General features: G+C 44.2%; 1 protein-coding gene across 1 annotated transcript in view; it reads right to left on the bottom strand.

Moving 5' to 3' along the window:
• The window catches only part of LOC140927697 (L-fucose kinase-like), a 48,265-nt gene that overhangs the window by 19,479 nt on the left and 6,156 nt on the right, over positions 1 to 22,630 (bottom strand). Inside the window, exons 4-7 of the mRNA XM_073377374.1 lie at positions 21,979 to 22,116; positions 2,226 to 2,298; positions 1,266 to 1,366; positions 723 to 803 (exon numbers count right to left, since the gene is read on the bottom strand). Of these exons, the coding sequence (XP_073233475.1) occupies positions 723 to 803; positions 1,266 to 1,366; positions 2,226 to 2,298; positions 21,979 to 22,116 (393 nt within the window). The remainder of the gene's footprint in view (positions 1 to 722; positions 804 to 1,265; positions 1,367 to 2,225; positions 2,299 to 21,978; positions 22,117 to 22,630) is intronic.

Raw genomic sequence — 22,630 nt, 5'->3', positions numbered from 1 at the left:
GAACAGAAAGTGACTAAGTTGGGATTGCCAAAATTACTTTTTTCCCAAAGTGACTAACATGGGGTCTATAATATGGCTACAGAATAGACTATAATGGGGTAGGGGCTCTGAGAGGCCAGCGGCACATACCCAGTCAAAATTTAGCCAAGTAACCACCACCCCCCCCCCTCCGGGAACTTAGACTGTATGTTAAGAACTAATGGGCCTTAGATGAAGCTTACATATACATGAACTTTGGCACATTATGTTAAACTCACCAGGATACCAATCTGCACAATTAGCCCTAAAGTCTCAAGAGTTTTCAACAACCATTTTCTCCGAATAATATATCAATACATAATCAAGAAAAAAGGATAGGAGAATTAAATAATACACAATCAGAAAATGATCACCAAAATGGGAAAATGCTTCGATCTTTTACAAAATTACATCTCTACATCAGTCCGGAGAATTTGAACGTCCCCAGATACTGGGGCTTAAAACTCATTCTCAATGGTCATGGCTGTTCATGGCTGTACAATGTAGTTCACCAAAGGGATGTCCCCCACTCTAGCTGTCCTGGCAGTACGGCAGATGGAAAGTGTCCAATTTATCAAAATGCTTGTTTAAAGGGAGACGGTGCAATGCGTGAAGCAAAGTTTTTGTCTAAGGAAACTAAGCCTGCATACCCTTCCCAAAGTTCACCTCACATGCTCTGACTCTAAAACTTTACGGCTACTCACCATGGGAATTTTGCCATTCGCAAGTGTGCAGCTCCTCATTTCTTCTTCATTTCCTTTGAAGATAATATCTTTAACCTGTCCCTTTAAAAGAAGTAACCTCATGCGTCTAAAAAAGGTTTGAATGATTGTTCAGTGCTCCAGTGTCAGAATAATTTCAAGCACATTGCATTGTTTTAACACTTTTCAAGAGTTATAGATATATTAATAATATTTATCTGTAATAACACCAAAGAGAATTTCTTATGGGAACCCAAGAAAATAAATTTCAAATTTCACAAGTAAAATTTCATGCAGAAGATATCATTTTTGTGAAATTTGAAATATATTTCCTTGGTTTCTCATAAGAAATTTTCTATGGTGTTATTACAGATAACTAATTACATATATAGTCCTTGAAAAGTGTAAAAACAGATCCACTATGCTTTAAACTATTCTAGCACAAGGTTTTGGTCCACTGAAAATTAAAATTACTCAATTTCCTGATGGATTCTGTCTTAAAAAGCTGAAGTTAAATGGAAGGTAATTTTCAAATGACCATAATACCTCTTTCCCCAGTTTTGCACATCCATGACCCTTTGCATAATCCATATCCCCTTGAAACAGAATCATAGCTATGCCATCTGAACACTTCTGCCAATCAATTCCTGACAATGAAAACCAAGATACACAAACGAGACTGTAAAGCTTTCTCACTAACACAGGAAACACCATGAATAAATTAACACCAAATTCAACTTTGGCTCTGTGCTTTTTTTTTTTTAAGCTTATCATTGGCTGATTGGGGTGTAGAAGGAGCCTTTAAACTGGTGCTAACCAAAGATTAGGAAGCACAGGCAAGATTAAGGGTATAGAATGGTTGCTCGAAAAAAGTGGGTCTCGAAGTCTTGTTTTTGGGTGACTTTGCATCTCGCAAAGTCTTGAATTTACCATTCCATGCGCCTGAGATTGGTCAAAGGTCAAAACACTCAATGCTCTAGTGCTGAGCGTCGCAAAAGTTTCACGTGACAGAAGGTCAAAACGCACGCAGCGCCTGGTCAAATTATGGGTGATGGATCTTTCATTACATTCTTTCCTCTAATTCTTTAAATTTATGGAGATCACTCTGGACATTTTAGGCTGAAAGGGTTAATATTAATAGTAATAATAATAATAATAATAATAATAATAATAATAATAATAATTATTATTATTATTATTATTATTATTATCATTATCATTATAAACAATAACATAATTTATATAGTGCCTTGTCTGAAGGCATCCAAAGGCGCTTTACAAGTTATTTAATACCTAAAAAAGTAAAAGAAAAACTATCTAAAAGCTATCATCGGAAAGTCCACAGAAGCTAAAATTAATAAAAGATTCAATGAAAAGCTTTCTTAACAAGGATATGTCTTTATCATATGATGTGATACCATACCCAAAATCAAACAAAAATAAAATTTCAGCCAAGGATAAAATTGAACAGCGACATATACATGTACAGATAAAAATACCACATACTTGTGTCAGCTGAAACAGTAAGCATCATGTCTGTGCTGCAGACCCAAACTCCAGGGGGTGCATTTACAGATAACTGTAAAAAAGTAAAGACCTTTTAAAGATGACAACTGCATTAACGAGACGTGGATTGGATTCATGAATTGGATCAGCCCCCTGTTTTAACTCACTAAATGACAAAAGGTCAAAGATAAGTCTACAGAGGATCATCCAATTTTGGTCGGGTCAGTTTGGCACACTCTACATGACTGGAATTTCAAGGACGTTTGAAGACTGCGAACCCTGAAAGTTAATGTAGGTTGCATCTGTTAAATAGCGTTGAGGAAAAAAGTTCTACTTTTTTAAAATTTTCATTCCAGAATTTCTGGAGTCACAATGACTCATCCCTCTGTAACCAGGTGTGCTGGAGTGCACAAGTATTTTGGCACAAAATAAGCCAAATTGGGCATATTTGTGGACCCCGCCGGTAATTCCAAAGAGTTTAAGTACAAAATGGAAAATGTAAATGGGAGGGGTGGAGGGGGGGGGAGGGGTGGTTAACGGTTATTGAATTCTGAGGGCATGGAGGGAATGGGGAGGGATTGAAATGTGGAAGAGGCCCGTGGTATGTACGGTATGGATATTTTCTAGAATTGCCCAATAGTACATTCTGCGCCATATACATAATTTGGTATAACATGATAAAACAGGCAAAAATATTTACATTTACAGGTAGTGAAGCCAGTGAGTCTACTGTCATTTGTGTGCACCAAGCAACGCTATGACGTTCAAAAAGTAATTTTATTTGCGGAAACTTTCTGTAAAAAAGGTATCTTGCTCAATATTAAGTAGCTTGTCCATCTCAGTGTGTACTGTTATAATACATTTTACATGTTCTTTTGAACGGCCTTTCTACATTGCTCCAGAGCTTAATATTAAGAAAGCCAACTTAGAAAACTGTGAGGTGAAAAAAAAGTTGCCTATTGTTGACACATACTCTTCAGAGTGCGTGCTAGCTTTCGTCAATAAGTTAACAAAGAAGACGCCTGAAGGCGTTTACGCGGGATGTGTTGGTGTAAGTAAGAATTACGTTGAATGGTATTGGAAAGATGAGCAGTGTAACAACAACAAATGTGAGCAGGAGAGACGGAGAGACGGAGATGTTCTGTTAAATACACTAGAAGATGAGTTAAACACAAGGGTTCCTTTGCTAATCAAAACAAAACTTACATCAATATTACAACCACATATGTTAAGAGTATGGGTAGTATTGCATTCCGGCTTTACTAATATCCTCAATAAATGCACTTCCAGATTCAACAGTAGCGTGTATTAAGTGTATCAGACTTCCAATAACTACAGGGCGCAAGGCTATGCTCTAAGGAAAATTTTAAGGGAGCCCACATTTTAGCTGGGATGCCAAGGCCTAAAAGATGGTCACCCAAATTAAACTTTCAGGGAGCCCTTCAAGCTCCCAAACATTTCAGCTGAGGTGTCCGGGCCCCCAAGTTGGCCAAATTAATAAATCAGTGAGCTGTAGGTTCATTATCAAAAATCAAACAAATTATTTTCTAAACAAGTTAGGCAGAATTTTTATTTTTATAAAAAATCACATCCTTTGACCTCCTACGCGTGCCAAAAACAACCCACATGTTGTCATATGAAAGCAATGAAACCCATCCAAGTTTTTGCACCATATGAAAAAAAGTGCAACGCCACCGAATATTTCATGTTTATTAAATGGAAAAGAAGACACAAGGGACACAAGAGACAGAGGGGACACGGTGGAGACAGGAAACACAAGGAGACAAAAGGAACATATGGGAAACAACGGGACACAAGCAACACAAGGGAACACAGAGGAAACAGGGAACACAAGATGACACAAGGAACACGGGGAACACAAAAGACAGGGGACACAAGGGGATACAGGGAACACAGTGGACACAAGCGACAAAAGGGGAAACAGGGGACACATGAGGACACAGTGGACACAAGGGAACACAGGGCACTCAAGGGACACAGGGGGCACAGGGAACACAAGGGGACACAGGGGGCACAAGGGGACACAAGGGACACAGGGTACAAAAAGGACACGGCGAACACAGAAGACAAAAGGGGACACAGGCGACACAAGAGGATACAGGGGACAAAATGGACCCAGGAGACACAAGGGACACAGGGGACACAAGGGACACAGGAGACACAAGAAGACACAGGGGACAACAGCGACAACAGTGACAAAAGTGACAACACTGACGACAGAGACAACAGCGACAAATGTGACAAAAGTCACAAAAGTGACAACAGCAACAACAGGGACAACAGCGACAACAGTGACAACAGCGACAACAGCGACAACATTGAAATCAGCAACAACAGTGAAAACAGCGAGAACAGTGAGAACAGCGACCACAGTGAAAACAGCAACAAGAGCGACAACAGCGACAACAGTGACAACAGCAACAACAGCGACAACAGTGACAATAGCGACAACAGTGACATTGAAATCAGCGACAACAGTGAAAACAGCCAGAACAGTGAGAACAGCGACAACAGTGACAACAGTGACAACAGCGACAACAGTGACAACAGTGACAACAGCGACAATAGCGACAACAGCGACAACATTGACAACAGCGACAACAGTGAAAATAGCGAGGACAGTGAGAAAAGCGACCACAGCAACAACAGTCACAACAGCGACAACAGCCACAAGAGTGACAAGAGTGATAACAGTAACAAGGGCGACAACAGCAACAAAAGTGACAACAGTGACAACAGCGACAACAGTCACAACAGCCCAAACAGTGACAACAGTGACAACACTGACAACACTGACAAGAGAGACAAAAGCGAGCACGGTGACAAAAGCGACAGTACTGAAAACAGGGACAACAGCGAGAACAGTGACAACAGCAAAAACAGAGACAACAGTGATAACAGCCACAATGATCACAACAGCGACAACAGTGACAAGGATGCCAAAACAACAACAGTCACAACAGCGACAACAGTGAGGGCAGCGACAACAGCAACAACAGTAACAACAGCGATAACAGTGACAACAGTGTCAACAGCGACAACTGTGACAACAGCGACAACAGTAACAACAGTGACAAAAGCCATAACAGCAACAACAGTGACAACAGTGACAACAGTGAGAAGAGTGACAAGAGTGACAACAATAACAACAGCGAAAACAGCGCTAACAGTGACAACAGCGAAAAAAACGACAACAGCGACAACAGTGACAACCTCGACGACAGGAACAACAGTGACAACAGCGACAATAGCGACAACAGTGACAACATTGACAACAGCGACAACAGTGACAATAGCGACAACAGTGACAAAATTGACAACAGCGACAACAGTGAAAATAGCGAGGACAGTGAGAAAAGCGACCACAGCGACAACAGTCAAAACAGCGATAACAGCCACAAGAGTGACAAGAGTGATAACAGTAACAAGGGCGACAACAGCGACAAAAGTGACAACAGTGATAACAGTGACAACAGCCCAAACAGTGACAACAGCGACAACACTGACAACACTGACAACAGGGACAAAAGCGAGAACAGTGACAAAAGCGACAGCACTGACAACAGGGACAACAGCGAGAACAGTGACAACAGCAAAAACAGAGACAACAGTGATAACAGCGACAACGATGACAACAGCGACAACAGTGACAACCATGCCAAAGCAACAACAGTGACAACAGCGACAACGGTGAGAGCAGCGACAACAGCAACAACAGTAACAACAGCGATAATAGTGACAACAGTGTCAACAGCGACAACTGTGACAACAGCGACAACAGTAACAACAATGAAAAAGCAATAACAGCAACAACAGTGACAACAGTGACAAGAGTGACAACAATAACAACAGTGAAAACAGCGCTAACAGTGACAACAGCGACAAATGCGACAACACCGACAGCAGTGTCAACAGCGCCAACAGTAACAACACTGCCAAAAGTGACAACAGCGACAACAGTGACAACCCCGACGACAGGAACAACAGTGACAACAGTGACAAGAGCGACAACAGTGACAACAGCGGCAACACTGACAACAGTGACAAAAGCGACAACAGTGACAACTGCGACAACAGAGCTAACAGTGACAAAAGCAACAACAGTCACAACAGCGACAACAGTGCTAACAGTGACAACAGCGACAACAGCAACAACAGCGACAACAGTGACAACAGCGACAACAGTGACAAGAGACAACAGCGACAACACTGACAGCAGTGACAAAAAGGTCAACAGTGACAACAATAAAAACAGCGACAAAAGCGACAACAGAGCTAACAGTGACAAAAGCGACAACAGCAACAACAGCGACAACAGTGAAAACGGTGACAACCGTAACAACAGTGACAACAGTGACAACGGTGACAACAGTGACAACGGTGACAACGATGACAACAGTCACAAGGGTGACAACGGTGACAACAGTGACAACAGTGACAACGGTGACAACGGTAACAACGGTGACGACAGTGACAACGGTGACGACAGTGACAACGCTGACAACGATGACAACAGTGACAAAGGTGACAACGGTGGCAACAGTGACAACAGTGACAACAGTGACAACGGTGAAAAGGGTGAAAAGGGTGACAACAGTGACAACAGTGACAACAGTGACAACGGTGACAACGGTGACAACGGTGAAAACGGTGACAACAGTGAAAACGGTGACAACCGTGACAACAGTGACAACGGTGACAACAGTGACAAAGGTGACAACAGTGACAACGGTGACAACAGTGACAACACTGAGAACGGTGATAACAGTGACAACGGTGGCAACGGTGACAACGGTAAGAACAGTGACAACAGTGACAACAGTGACAACGGTGACAACGGTGACAACAGTGACAACGGTGAAAACGGTGACAACAGTGAAAACGGTGACAACCGTGACAACGGTGACAACAGTGATAATGGTGACAACAGTGACAACAGTGACAACGGTGACAACCGTAACAATGGTGACAACAGTGACAACACTTTCAACGGTGACAACGGTGACAACAGTGACAACAGTGACAATGTTGACAACAGTGACAACAGTCACAACGGTGACAACAGTGACAACGGTGACAACGATGACAACAGTGACAACGGTGGAGACAGTGACAATGGTGACAACGGTGGAAACAGTGACAACGGTAACAACGGTGACAACGGTGACAACGGTGACAACCGTGACAACGGTGTCAACGGTGACAACAGTGACAACGGTGAGAACAGAGACAACGGTGACAACGGTGACAACAGTGACAACGGTGACAACGCTGACAACGGTAACAACAGTGACAAGGGTGACAACGGTCACAACAGTGAGAACGGTGACAACAGTAGGGAGTTTAAGATACGGCGACTACGGACTCCGACTACGGATAAACATGCTACTGCGCATGATCAAAACCACGTGACTGTTCGTTTTTCCCACGTAGTCCTGCGGCTTCCTGCGGCAACGGTGAGTGGTTGAGCTGTTTCGCGTAGTCGCGACTACGGAGAACATTTTGCTCGTATTTTGCCGTCTCGGTACTTCAAGAATCTCGTCTTTTCGTAAAAATGTTTTTAATTCACCTGTTTTAAGTGAGAGGGAAGCAAAATATGTAAGTTGTGTCTAATTTCTGCTCATATTTACGCTTTTAATCCACTGTTGTGACCTCATTTTTATCTAGCTAAGCCCTCATTTAACAAGATTAGCTGTTTATACGCAGAATTCCGATTGACGGCCGAGGAGAAGAGAAATCATGCAGGTGATTTACTTTCTCTTAGCACTTGAAAAGATTCAATGTTTGTTCGAACTGATTATTGTGTCTTTCTACTTGTGTAACCTTTGTTTATGCGAGTTTTTGTATCGCCTTCGCTGAATGAAAATGATGTAAACATCTTCGAGACAATCGAAACTCGGCATTTCAACACTTCTGACTAAATCTGATCAGTAGTCGGAGAAGTCCATATTCTAAATCTAATAAATGAGCTATTACTATTTCTGTCTATTTCTTTAATATTTGACATAAGAATTCATGGGCAAAACTAAAACCTGTGTAACCAAAACTTTGTTTACAATTTCACCCGACGTAATTGCTTCCTTCAAGTATGGAAGAATTTGTTCATTGTTCTAAAGATAAGATCACATGCAAAACTGACTTGCATTTTTGTGAACTGTGATGAAAACAAGAAAATCTTTGCGTGTTGATTCCCTCTCAGCCTCTTCTCTCGTAGTCTACTGTCTGTAGTGCAATCTTAACGTTCTATATTTGCACGACTCAATCCAGTGCTACGAACAAAGAACAACGCTCGTCCGGCCGTAGTTCGTAGTCCGTAGTCGCAGTATCTTAAACTCCCTAGTGACAACGGTGACAACGGTGACAACAGTGACAACAGTAAAAACGGTGACAACGGTAAAAACAGTGACAACAGTGACAACAGTGACAACGGTGAAAACAGTGGAAACAGTGACAACAGTGACAACCGTGACAACAGTGACAATGGTGAAAACGGTGACAACGGTGACAACGGTAACAACAGTGGCAACAGTGACAACCGTGAAAAACGGTGACAATGGTGACAACGGTTACAACGGTAACAACAGTCACAATTGACACCAGTGACAACGGTGACAACAGTGACAAAGGTGACAACGGTAACATCAGTGACAACGGTGACAACAGTGACAACAGTGACAACGGTGACAACCGTGACAACGGTGACAATGATGACAACGGTGACAACGGTGACAACGGTAAAAACAGTGATACTGGTGACAACGGCGACAACCGTGACAACAGTGACAACCGTAAAAATCGGTAACAATGGTGACAACGGTGACAACGGTAACAACAGTCACAACAGTGACAACGGTGACAATAGTGAGAACAGTGAAAACGGTGACATTGGTGACAACAGTGGGAACAGTGACAACGATGACAATCGTGACACCGGGACAACAGTGAGAACGGTGACAACGGTGACAACAGTGACAATGGTGCCAACGGTGACAACAGTGACAACGGTGACAACAGTGACAACAGTGAAAACGGCGACAACCGTGACAACGGTGACAACGATGAAGACGGTAACAACACTGACAACGATGAAAACGGCGACAACCGTGACAACAGTGACAACGGTGAAATCGGTGACAACAGTGACAAAGGTGAAAACGGTGACAAGGGTGAAAACGGTGAAAACCGTGCCAACGGTGACAACGCTGACAACAGTGACAATGGTGACAACAGTGACAACAGTAACAACGGTGACAACCGTAGCAATGGTGACTAGAGTGACAACAGTTACAACAGTGACAACGATGACAAGAGTGACAACAGTGACAATGTTGACAACAGTGACAACAGTCACAACGGTGACAACAGTGACAACAGTCACAACAGTGACAATGGTGGAGACAGTCACAATGGTGACAACGGTGGAAACAGTGACAACGGTAACAACGGTGACAAGGTGACAACAGTGACAATGGTGACAACGGTGACAACCGTGACAACGGTGTCAACGGTGACAACAATGACAACAGTGACAACGGTGACAACCGTGACAACAGTGACAACGGTGACAACAGAGACAACGGTGACAACGGTGACAACAGTGACAACGATGACAACGCTGACAACGGCAACAACAGTGACAAGGGTGACAAAGGTCACAACAGTGACAACGGTGACAACAGTGACAACGGTGACAACCGTGATAACGATGACAACAGTGACAACAGTAATAACGGTGACAACAGTGACAACGATGACAACGGTAACAACGGTGACGACAGAGACAACAGTGACAATGGTAACAACAGTGACAACGGTGACAACACTAATAACGATGACAAAAGTAACAACCGTGACAACGGTGATAACAGTGACAACGGTGACAACACTAATAAAGATGACAAAAGTGACAACCGTGACAATGGTGATGAAAGTAACAATGGTGACACCCGTGACAAGGGTGACAACGGTGACACCAGTGACAACAGTGACAAAGGTGACAACGGTGATAACAGTGATAACGGTGACAAGAGTGACAACGGTGACAATGGTGACAACGGTGACAACAGTGACAACAGTGACAACGGTGACAACAGTGACAACGGTGACAACGGTAACACCGGTGACAACGGTGACAAGGGTGACAACAGTGACAACAGTGACAACGGTGACAACGGTGGCAACGGTGACAACAGTGACAACCGTGAGAACAGTGACAATGGTGACAACGGTGACAACAGTGACAATGGTGACAACAGTGACAACGGTGACAACGGTGACCACGGTGACAACCGTAACAACGAGGACAACGGTGACAAAAGTGACAACGGTGACAACGGTGACAACAGTGACAACGGTGACAACAGTGACAACGGTGACAACGGTAACAACGGTGACAACGGTGACAACGGTGACAAGGGTGACAACAGTGTCAACAGTGACAACGGTGACAACGGTGACAACAGTGACAACCGTGAGAACAGTGACAATGGTGACAACGGTGACAACAGTGACAATGGTGACAACAGTGACAACGGTGACAACGGTTACCAAGGTGACAACGGTGATAACAGTGACAACAGTGACAACGGTGTCAACGGTGACAACGGTGATAACGGTGACAACGGTGAGAACCGTAACAACGAGGACAACGGTGACAAAAGTGACAACGGTGACAACAGTGACAACGGTGAAAACGGTAAAAACGGTGACAAAGGTGACAACGGTGACACAGGTGACAACGATAACAAAAGTGACAAGGGTGACAACAGTGAGAACGGTGACAACAGTGAAAACAGTGACAACGGTGAAAACGGTGACAACAGTAACAACAGTGACAATAGTAAAGACAATGACAACAGTGACAACGATGACAAAAATGACAACAGTGACAATGGTGACAACAGTGACAATGGTGACAACAGTCACAACGGTGACAACAGTGAAAACGCTGACATCGGTGACAACAGTGACAACAGTAAAAACGGTGACAACGGTCACAATGGTAACAACCGTGAAAACAGTGACAACGGTGACAACAGTGATAAAGGTTACAACATTGACAACTGTGACAACACTGACAATGGTGACAACGGTGACACCAGGGACAGCGGTGACTACAGTGACAACAGTGACAACAGTGACAAAAGTGACAACCGTGACAACGGTGACAATAGTGACAACGGTAACAATAGTGACAACGGTAACAAAGGTGATAACGGTGACAAAGCTGACAACCGTGACAACAGTAACAATGGTGACAACAATGACAACAGTAACAACGGTAACAACAGTGACAACGGTAGCAACGGTGACAACAGTGACAACAGTGACAACGGTGACAAAAGTGACAAGAGTGACAACGGTGACAACGGTGACAACAGTGACAACAGTAAAAACGGTGACAACGGTAAAAACAGTGACAACAGTGACAACGGTGACAACCGTGACAATGGCGACAATGATAACAACGGTGACAACGGTGACAACGGTAACAACTGTGACAACAGTGACAACGGTGACATTGGTGACAACAGTGGGAACAGTGAAAACGGTGACAACAGTGACACTCGTGACAACAGTGACAACCGTAACAATGGTGACAATGGTGACAACAGTGACAACAGTGAGAACGGTGACAACGGTGACAACAGTGACAACGGTGACCACGGTGACAACGGTGAGAACAGTGACAAAAGTGACAACGGTGACAACAGTGTCGATGATGACAACAGTGACAACGGTGAAAACGGTCACAAAAGTGACAAAGGCGACAACGGTGATAACGGTAACAACGGTGAAAACAGTGACAACGGTAACAATAGTGGCAACGGTGACAACGGTAACAACGGTGACAACAGTGACAACGGTGACAAAAGTGACAAAGGTGACAACGGTGAAAACGGTGACAACGGTAACAACGGTGACAACGGTGACAACGGTGACAACAGTGACAACACTGACAAAAGTGATAACCGTGACAACGGTGACAACGGTGACAACGGTAACATTTGTGACAACGGTGACAACAGTGACAACAGTGACAACGGTGATAAAGGTGACAACAGTGACAACGGTGACAACGGTGACAACCGTGACAACGGTGACAATGGTGACAACGGTCACAAAAGTGACAACGGTAACAACGGTGACAACGGTTATAACCGTGACAACAGTAACAATGGTGACAACAGTGACAACGGTGACAAACGTGACAAGAGTGACAATAGTGACAAAGGTACCAACGGTGACAACAGTGACAGCAGTGACAACGGTAACAACGGTGAAAACAGTGAAAACAGTGACAACAGTGACAACAGTGAAAACAGTGACAATGGTGAATACGGTGACAACAGTGACAACGGTGACAACGGTGACAACAGTGATAACGGTGACGACCGTGAAAAACGGTCACAACGGTGACAACGGAGACAACAGTCACAACGGTGACAACAGTCACAACGGTAACAACAGTGACAACCGTGACAACAGAGACAAAGGTGACAAAAGTGACAAAGGTGGCAACGGTGACAACGGTAACAACGGTGACAACGGTAACAACAGTGACAACACTGACAAAAGTGACAACCGTGACAACGGGGACAACGGTGACAACCGTAACATTGGTGACAACGGTGACAACCGTGACAACCGTGACAACAGTAACAACGGTGACAACAGTGACAACAGTGAAAACGGTGACAACAGTGACAACAGTGACAACGGTGACAACGGTAACAACGGTGACAACGGTGACAAACGCGACAAAGGTGACAACGGTGACAACGGTGACAATGGTAAAAAAGGTGACAACAGTGACAACGGTGACAACAGTGGCAACACTGACAACACTGACAAAAGTGATAACCGTGACAACGGTGTTAACGGCGACAACGGTAACATTGGTGACAACGGTGACAACCGTGACAACACTAACAACGGTGACAACAGTGACAACGGTAACAACGGTGACAACAGTGACAACGGTAGCAACGGTGACAACAGTGACAACAGTGACAACGGTGACAAAGGTGACAACAGTGACAACGGTGACAACGGTGACAACAGCAACAACGGTGACAACAGTGACAACGGTGACAACGGAAACAACGGTGACAACAGTGAGAACAGTGACAACGGTGAAAAGTGACAACAGTGACAACGGTGACAACAGTGACAACGGTGACAACAGTGAAAACAGTGACAACAGTGACAACCGTGACAACAGTGTTAATGGTGACAAAAGAGAGAACGGTGAAAACGGTGACAACAGTGACAACAGTGAAAACGGTGACAACCGTGAAAAACGGTGACAACAGTGATAACAGTGACAACGGTGACAACGGTGAGAACAGTGACAAAAGTAACAACCGTGACATTAGTGACGAGGATGACAACGGTGACAACAGTGACAACAGTGACAACGGTGACAAAGGTGACAACAGTGACAACGGTGACAACGGTGACAACAGTGACAACGGTGACAACGGTGACAACAGTGAGAACACTGACAACGGTGACAACGGTGACAACAGTGACAACAGTGACAACGGTGACAACAGTGTTAATGGTGACAACGGTGAGAACAGTGACAAAAGTGACAACGGTGACAACAGTGATGAGGATGACAACAGTGAGAACGGTAACAACGGTGAGAACAGTGACAGCGGTGACAACGCTGACAACAGTGACAATAGTGACAACGGTAACAAGGGTGACAACAAAGACAATGGTGACAACAGTCACAACAGCGACAACAGTAACAAAGGTGACAACAGTGATAACGGTGACAACAGTGACAACGGTGAAACTGCGAAAACTGTGACAACGGTGACAACAGTGACAACGATGAAAACAGTGACAACAGTCACTAGGCTAATATCGGTGACAACGGTGACAACAGTGACAATGGTGACAACAGTGACAACAGTGAGAACGGTGACAACAGTGACAACGGTGACAACGGTGACAACAGTGACAACACTGACAAAAGTGACAACCGTGACAACGGTGACAACGGTGACAACCATGACAACAGTAACAACGGTGACAACAGTGAAAACAGTGACAACGGTGAAAACAATGACAACGGTAGCAACGGTGACAACAGTGAGAACAGTGAAAACGGTGACAAGGGTGACAACAGTGACAACGGTGAGAACGGTGACAACGGTGACAACGGTGACAACAGTGACAAGAGTGACAACGGTGACAACGGTGAAAACAGTGACAACAGTGAAAACCGTGAAAAACGGTGAAGACAGTGACAACGGTAACAACAGTGACAACGGTGACAACGGCAACAACCGTGAAAACAGTGACAACGGTGAGAACGGTGACAACGGTGACCACGGTAACAACGGTGACAACAGTGACAACAGTGACAAAAGGGACAACCGTGACAACGGTGACAATGGTGACAACGGTGACAACGGTAACAACGGTGACAACGGTAATAACCGTGACAACAGTAACAATCGTGACAACAGTGACAACGGTGACAACGGTGACAACGGTAACAACAGTGATAACAGTAGCAACAGTGACAACAGTGACAACAGTAACAACGGTAACAAAGGTGACAACAGTGACGACGGTAACAACGGTGACAACAGTGACAACAGTGACACCGGTGACAAGGGTGAAAACAGTGACAACAGTGACAACCGTGACAACAGTGACAATGGTGACAACGGTCACAACGGTGACAACAGTGACAACAGTGACGACCGTGAAAAACGGTGACAAAGGTGACAACGGTAACAACAGTCACAACGGTGACAACAGTGACAACAGTGACAACGGTCACAACGGTGACAACGGTAACAACAGTGACAACGGTGACAACAGAGACAACGGTGACAAAAGTGACAAAGGTGACAACGGTGACAACGGTAAGAACGGTGACAACAGTGACAACAGTGACACACTGACGAAAGTGACAACCGTGACAACGGTGTCAACGGTGACAACGATAACATTGGTGACAACGGTGACAACGGTGACAACCGTGACAACAATAACAACGGTGACAACAATGACAACGGTGAAAACGGTGACAACAGTGACAACGGTAGCAAAGGTGACAACAGTAACAACAGTGACAACGGTGACAACGGTAACAACGGTGACAACAGTGACAAAAGTGACAAAGGTGACAACATTGACAACGGTAAGAACGGTGACAACAGTGCCAACACTGACAAAAGTGAAAACCGTGACAACGGTGACAACGGTAACATTGGTGACAACGGTGACAACCGTGACAAAAGTAACAACGGTGACAACAGTGACAACGGTGAGAACAGTGACAACGGTGACAACGGTGAAAACAGTGACAACAGTAACAACAGTGACAACGGTGACAACAGTGACAACGGTGACAACAGTGAAAACATGACAACAGTGACAACCGTGACAACATTGCTAATGGTGACAACGGAGAGAACGGTGAAAACGGTGACAACAGTGACAATAGTGACAAGGGTGACAACCGTGAAAAGCGGTGACAACAGTGATAACAGTGACAACGGTGACAACGGTGAGACCAGTGACAAAAGTGACAACTGTGACAACAGTGACGAGGATGACAACAGTGAGAACGGTGACAACGGTGACAACAGTGACAGCGGTGAGAACGGTGAAAACAGTGACAACAATGACAACGCTGACACCGGTGACAACAGTGACAACGGTAACAACGGTGACAACAGTGATACCGGTGACAACAGTGACAACCGTGACAACGGTGACACCAGTGACAATGGCGACAACTGCGACAACGGTGACAACAGTGACACCAGTGACTACGCTGACAAGGGTGACAAAAGTGACAAAGGTGACAACGGTGACAAAGGTAACAACGGTGACAACAGTCACAACACTGACAAAAGTGACAACCGTGACAACGGTGACAATGGTAACATTGGTGACAACGGTGACAACCGTGACAATAGTAACAACGGTGACAACAGTGATACCGGTGACAACAGTAACAACAGTGACAACAGTAACAAAGGTGACAACAGTGACAACCGTGACAACGGTGACACCAGTGACGATGGTGACAACTGCGAGAACGGTGACAACGGTGACAACAGTGACTCCAGTGACTACGCTGACATGGGTGACAACGGTGACATGGGTGACAACGGTGACAACGGTGACAACAGTGACAACAGTGCCAACACTGACAAAAGTGACAACCGTGACAACCGTGACAACGGTGACAACGGTGAGAACGGTAACATTGGTGACAACGGTGACAACAGTAAACAGCGGTGACAACAGTGACAACGGTGACAACAGTGACAACAGTGACAACAGTGACAACAGTTAAAACAGTGACAATTGTGACAACTGTGAAAACTGGTGACAACGGTGACAACGATGACAACGGTTACAACAGTCACAACGGTGACAACAGTGACAACAGTGACAACAGTGACAACAGTGACAACAGTGACAACGGTGACAACGGTAACAAGAGTGACAACAGTGACAACGGCGACATCCGTGACAACAGTGACAACGGTTAAATCGGTGAATACGCTGACAACGGTGACAACGGTAACAACAGTGAGAAGGGTGACAACAGTGACAACGGTGACAAAGGTGACAACGGTGACAACAGTGACAACGCTGACAACGTTGACAACGGTGACAACGGTAACAACAGTGAGAAGGGTGACAACAGTGACAACGGTGACAACGGTGACAACGATGACAACAGTGACAACCGTGAAAAAGGTGACAACCGTGACAACAGTGACAACGGTGACAACGGTGAGAACGGTGACAACGGTTACAACGGTGACAACAGTGACAACGGTGACCATAGTGACAACAGTGACAACAGTGACAACGGTCACAACAGTGATAACGGTGACAACAATGACAACTGTGACAAAGGTGACAACACTGACAACGGTGACAACGGTGACAACAGCGAAAACGGTGACAACGCTGACAACAGTGACAACGGTGACAACGGCGACAACCGCGATAACGGTGACAACGGTGACAACGGTGACAACAGTGACAACGATGACAACAGTCAAAAAAGTGACTACGCTGACAACGTTGACAACAGTGACAACGGTAACAACAGTGAGAAATGTGACAACGGTGACAACAGTGACAACGGTGACAACGGTGACAATGGTGACAACGGTGACAACAGTGAAAACGGTGACAACAGTGACAACAGTGACAACGGTGACAACAGTGAGAACGGTGACAACAGTGACAACGGTGACAACAGTGACAACGGTGACAACGGTGACAACGGTAAGAACAGTGACAACGGTGACAACGGTGACAACAGTGACAACGATGACAACAGTGACAACGTTGACAACAGTGACAACGGTGACAATGGTGACAACAGTGACAACAGTGACAACAGTGACAGCGGTGACAACAGTGACAACGGTGACAAAGGTGACAACAGTGACCACGGTGACAACCGTGACAACAGTAACAACGGTGACAACGGTGACAACACTGAGAACAGTGATAACAGTGACATTGGTGACAACGGTGACAACGATGACAACAGTGAATATGTTGACAACAGTGACAACGGTGACAATGGTGACAACAGTGACCACGGTGACAACGGTGACAAGAGTGACAACAGTGACAACGGTGACAAAGGTGACAACAGTGACTACGGTGACAACAGTGACAACGGTGACAACGGTGACAACACTGAGAACAGTGACAACAGTGACAACAGTGACAACGGTGACAACAGTGATAACGGTGACAACAGTGACAACCGTGACAACAGTGACAATGGTAACAACGGTGAGAACAGTGACAACGGTGACAATAGTGACAACAGTGATAACGGTGACAACCGTGACAACGGTGACAACGGTAACAACATTGAAAACGGTTTCAACAGTGACAACGGTGACAACAGTAACAACGGTGAGAACAGTGATAACGGTGACAACGGTGACAACCGTGACAACAGTGACAATGGTGACAACGGTGACAACAGTGACAACGGTGACAACAGTGACAACAGTGACAACGGTGAGAACGGCGACAACACTGACAATGGTGACAACGGTCACAACAGTGACAACGGTAACAACGGTGACAACAGTGACAACAGTGACAACGGTAACAAAGGTGAAAACAGTGACAACGGTGACAACGGTGACAACAGTGACAACGGTGATAACGGTGACAACGGTGACAACAGTGACAACACTGTGAACAGTGACAACAGTGACAACGGTGACAACGGTGACATCGGGGACAACGGTGACAACGATGACAAGAGTGACAACGGTGACAACAGTGACAACGGTGACAACATGGACAACTGTGACAAAGGTGACAACAGTGACAACGGTGACAACGGTGACAACGGTAACAACGGTGACATCAGCGACAACGGTGACAACGGTGACAACAGTGACAACGGTGACAAGAGTGACAACAGTGAGAACGGTAACAACATTGAGAACAGTGACAACGGTGACAACGGTGACAACAGTGACAACGGTGACAACAGTGACAACGGTGACAACGGTGACAACGGTGACAACAGTGACAACAGTGACAACAGTGAGAACGGTGACAACAGTGACAACAGTGACAATGGTGACAACGGTGACAACAGTGACGACGGTGACAACGGTGAGAACAGCGACAACAGTGACCACAGCGACAACAGTGGTAACAGTAACAACAGCAACAAGAGTGAGAACCGAGACAACAGTGCTAACAGCGACAACAGTGACAACAGTGAGAACAGCGACAACAGTGACAACAGTGCTAACAGTGACAACAGCAACAACAGTGACAACAGTGACAATAGTGCTAACAGTCACAACAGCGACAACAGTGACAACAGCAACAACAGCAACAACAGCAACAACAGTGACAACAGCCAAAACAGTGACAAGAGCGACAACAGCGACAACAGTGACAAGAGTGACAAGAGCAAGAACACTGACAACACTGACAACAGCGACAACAGTGACAACAGTGACAACAGCGACAACAGTGACAACAGCGACAACAGTGTCAACAGCGACAACGGTCCGAACAGTGACAACAGCGACAACAGTGCTAACAGTGACAACAGCGACAACAGTGACAAACATTGACAACAGTGACAACAGCGAGAACAGTGACAACAGCGACAACAGTGCTAGCAGTGACAGCAGGGACAACAGTGACAACAGGGACAGCAGTGAGTACAGCGACAACAGTGACAACAGTGACACAGCAACAACAGTGACAACAGTGAGAACAGTGAGAACATTGACAACAGCGACAACAGTGACAAACGCAATAAAAATCAATCAATAAAAATCTTAAGTTATGTTCTAGCCTAGCAGACACAGAAGGAAAAACAAGTAAAAATATTTACTTTTTATAAAACTGAACCCCCCCGTAATTTCAATGACCCCCCGCCCCCCGAAAAATTGGCCCAGCTCCAACTGGGAATGACTTAGGACATTATATGATGTCTTACATGATATACATACTATCAAAATTCGAAATCATCGTTTTGATGCTAGAAGTAAACTTTGTCAATGACTAAACATGTGCAAGAATGCCCCAGAAACCGTACTGCGAATAAGAAAAATTCAAGTTTTGAGCTAAAAATGGGCTAAATCTCAAACTAAGTCTGCTTTATTTTTCACTAAGTATTCAATATTTATAGTGGAGGTAAAAAGCGGGAGATTTATGTACCAAAGCGGGAGAGCGGGACAGGAGGCAAAAAAGCGTAAGTCTCCTGCCAAAAGCGGGAGAGTTGGCATCACTGCACTACACTAGTCTACTAGGAAAATTAATAGTGTAAAGTATCTTTCTCTGCCATTCACACTGTTTGAACCTTACGGAGCTGTATTTATCATGAATTCAAAGATACATTTGAGGAAAAATAGCTCAAACGACTATTTCAAAACCATTTCGCATTATTTTCATGTTTGTTCAATCTCGGGCTTTATCATGAGACCGCTCGATTAACAGACTGGTCTTCTTCTTCGCTGCTCTCGCTGAAATTCAGGTCACTGTTCTTTCTATGTTAAACCTTCAACGGCAAGGATTTCCAGCCACTTGTCTAATCGGGCAGTGTTGTGTTTGCAGCCTGCTGTTATTTGCCTGAGAAATACTTTGCGATTCGCCAAAGTACAATAAATAGAGGATGAATAAAATGAGCCCAAGTCGCTGGACGTGTTGCCTGGAAACTCAAAGTACACGATGACATCATGTTGAATGGCATCTTTAGGATTTGTTTATCGCCTGTTGCTAGGCAACTGCGGATACCAAACCGATAGAAAGATTTACGACCAAAGCGAAATCGCAGTTCGCTTGCGATCCTCGCATGCGTGCGACAAAATTATAAACTCGCTTTGCTCGCGCCCTACCGGCCGCTCGTTCCTCGAGAACAAAACCTTTCTTTCACGTCGCCGACCGTACTTTTACCCCTGTCAGGGCAGAAAAAACAACTTCTTTTGAAAAACTAACTAATGAACCATCCTAATTTGAAGAAAAAATTTTAATGCTATTTTCAAAAGCTGTTAAAATCGAAAAATGTGCAGCTTGTCACATTCATAGTCAAGGATTATGTTACATGTGAATTCATGTGGAACAATCTTTGAACATCAATGCGCGCCTAGCGCCCAATTTACATGCAACAACATTTTCTTTTAAACAGCGGGTGCCGTAAGCTGGAGCACAGCCTTGACTTTTTCCTCCTCTATGCGGTAAGCCTTGCTGACGCACTATCTTTTTTCTGCTTGTTCAATCCAACCTGACTTACACGTGATTCGAAGTTGCAGCCAATAAAGATCACACAATTTTTCGGGACGGGCACGGAATACGGGAAAGTAAAAAAGTTAGCACTTCATTTACACTGCAATAATGGGTTTTCCAAAACACTCGCGTGACAGTCTTGTGTATAATTAATTCCATATTAGGAACTAAATTTTGATTGGTTCTCCAAAAAAACCCAGCTGCATTGGCTTCAGGATTATTATACGCTTCCGTTCCAATAAAATTGGAAATATACAAATTTAGTGCACAGATGAATTTAGGAGAGCCCAAGGGGTCTGTTACTGCTTTCCTCTTCCTTTAATTTGCATGGAAATTTTATAAGTATGTCGACAGCTTTCTGAAATAGTGTGGCATTGTTTTTGTTTTGTTTTTGTTTTTTATTACTTTGCCATTGCGTTACTAGGAGCTGTCAAGTTAACCTTTTTTTGATTGGATTACAGATAATTTGCTTTTACTCTTAATACATGTATTTTAGATGTTATTATAGTAAACGGAATGATGTCAATCAAATTGTCGGTTCTTATCGTGAACAGAAACAATGAACAGATGTTACTGATGTATTTTAGGTTTGCAAGCTCACGCGATATATTCAGATGTAATTAGCTTTTGTACGGAATGGGTCCTTTCTGGAAATACAGTACATCACTTTCGAAGGAGTTCGATTTATTACTCATTCTCAACACAAATTTGGTCTTTCGAGCTGGATAGGGAGGCGGATACGGAGCCGGATTCAAGGAATGAGGACAATCATCTCTGTGGATGTAATCAGCTTTTGTACTGAACAGGTCCTTTTTGGAAATACCGTAGATCACTTTCAAAGGAGTTGGATTTATTACTCATTCTCAACATAAGTACTCATTTTAGCAATACTTTTAAAATCTGTCCTGTATTATTCCTCCCACGAAAATGAAAGGCTGACAAAACTTACCACATTTGAAACAAGGTGCAAAAGAAGATCAAAATTAGACACCAAAGCGTCACACAAATGTTCCTTGGATTTCTCAGTGTGCCTAGCTGGCAGGGTATTAAAAAACCTTCCACAAGAGCTAAATGGAAAGTCTCGACCCTGCAAGAAACAAACAAAAGAGAAATAATATTTTATAAAATGTAATTAGTGTTTAACGCCATTGGAAGGTTAATAAATAGGACGTTAAGTCACAATCAAGAATTTATTATTTGAGCAAATCGTAGGGTGTGGAAAATCTTCATCTAAAGATTGGGGTTCTGGCATCAATGCAAAAATAAGCTTGACATAAGAGGTTCCAAGAATCTATAATTAATAATAATAGATGAGAAAATTATTTACTCATATTCAACAGACTACGTGTATTCAATTTGATATTCACTCGCGTACTGCAGAAACCAATATCTACAGATTCCAGTGGAATCCAGTTACTATGGAAACCAAAGAAACATGCCAAAGTGTCTAATTAATTATTTGGCCACCCCAGGGGGGGGGTGGGTACCCTGGATCTCAAGTGACATGGATGATTGAATGGGGGCAAAAATCAAAACCCAAAAAAACCTAAAAAAATCCCTGGACCAAAAATTAACCCCCCAAAATCCCATGCTGAAGTTAT

The sequence above is a fragment of the Porites lutea genome, chromosome 2 (assembly GCF_958299795.1).
Source record: "Porites lutea chromosome 2, jaPorLute2.1, whole genome shotgun sequence".
Lineage (NCBI taxonomy): Eukaryota > Metazoa > Cnidaria > Anthozoa > Scleractinia > Poritidae > Porites > Porites lutea.
Note: the sequence above shows the minus strand (reverse complement) of the source record. Positions and strands in the feature narration are given on the sequence as shown.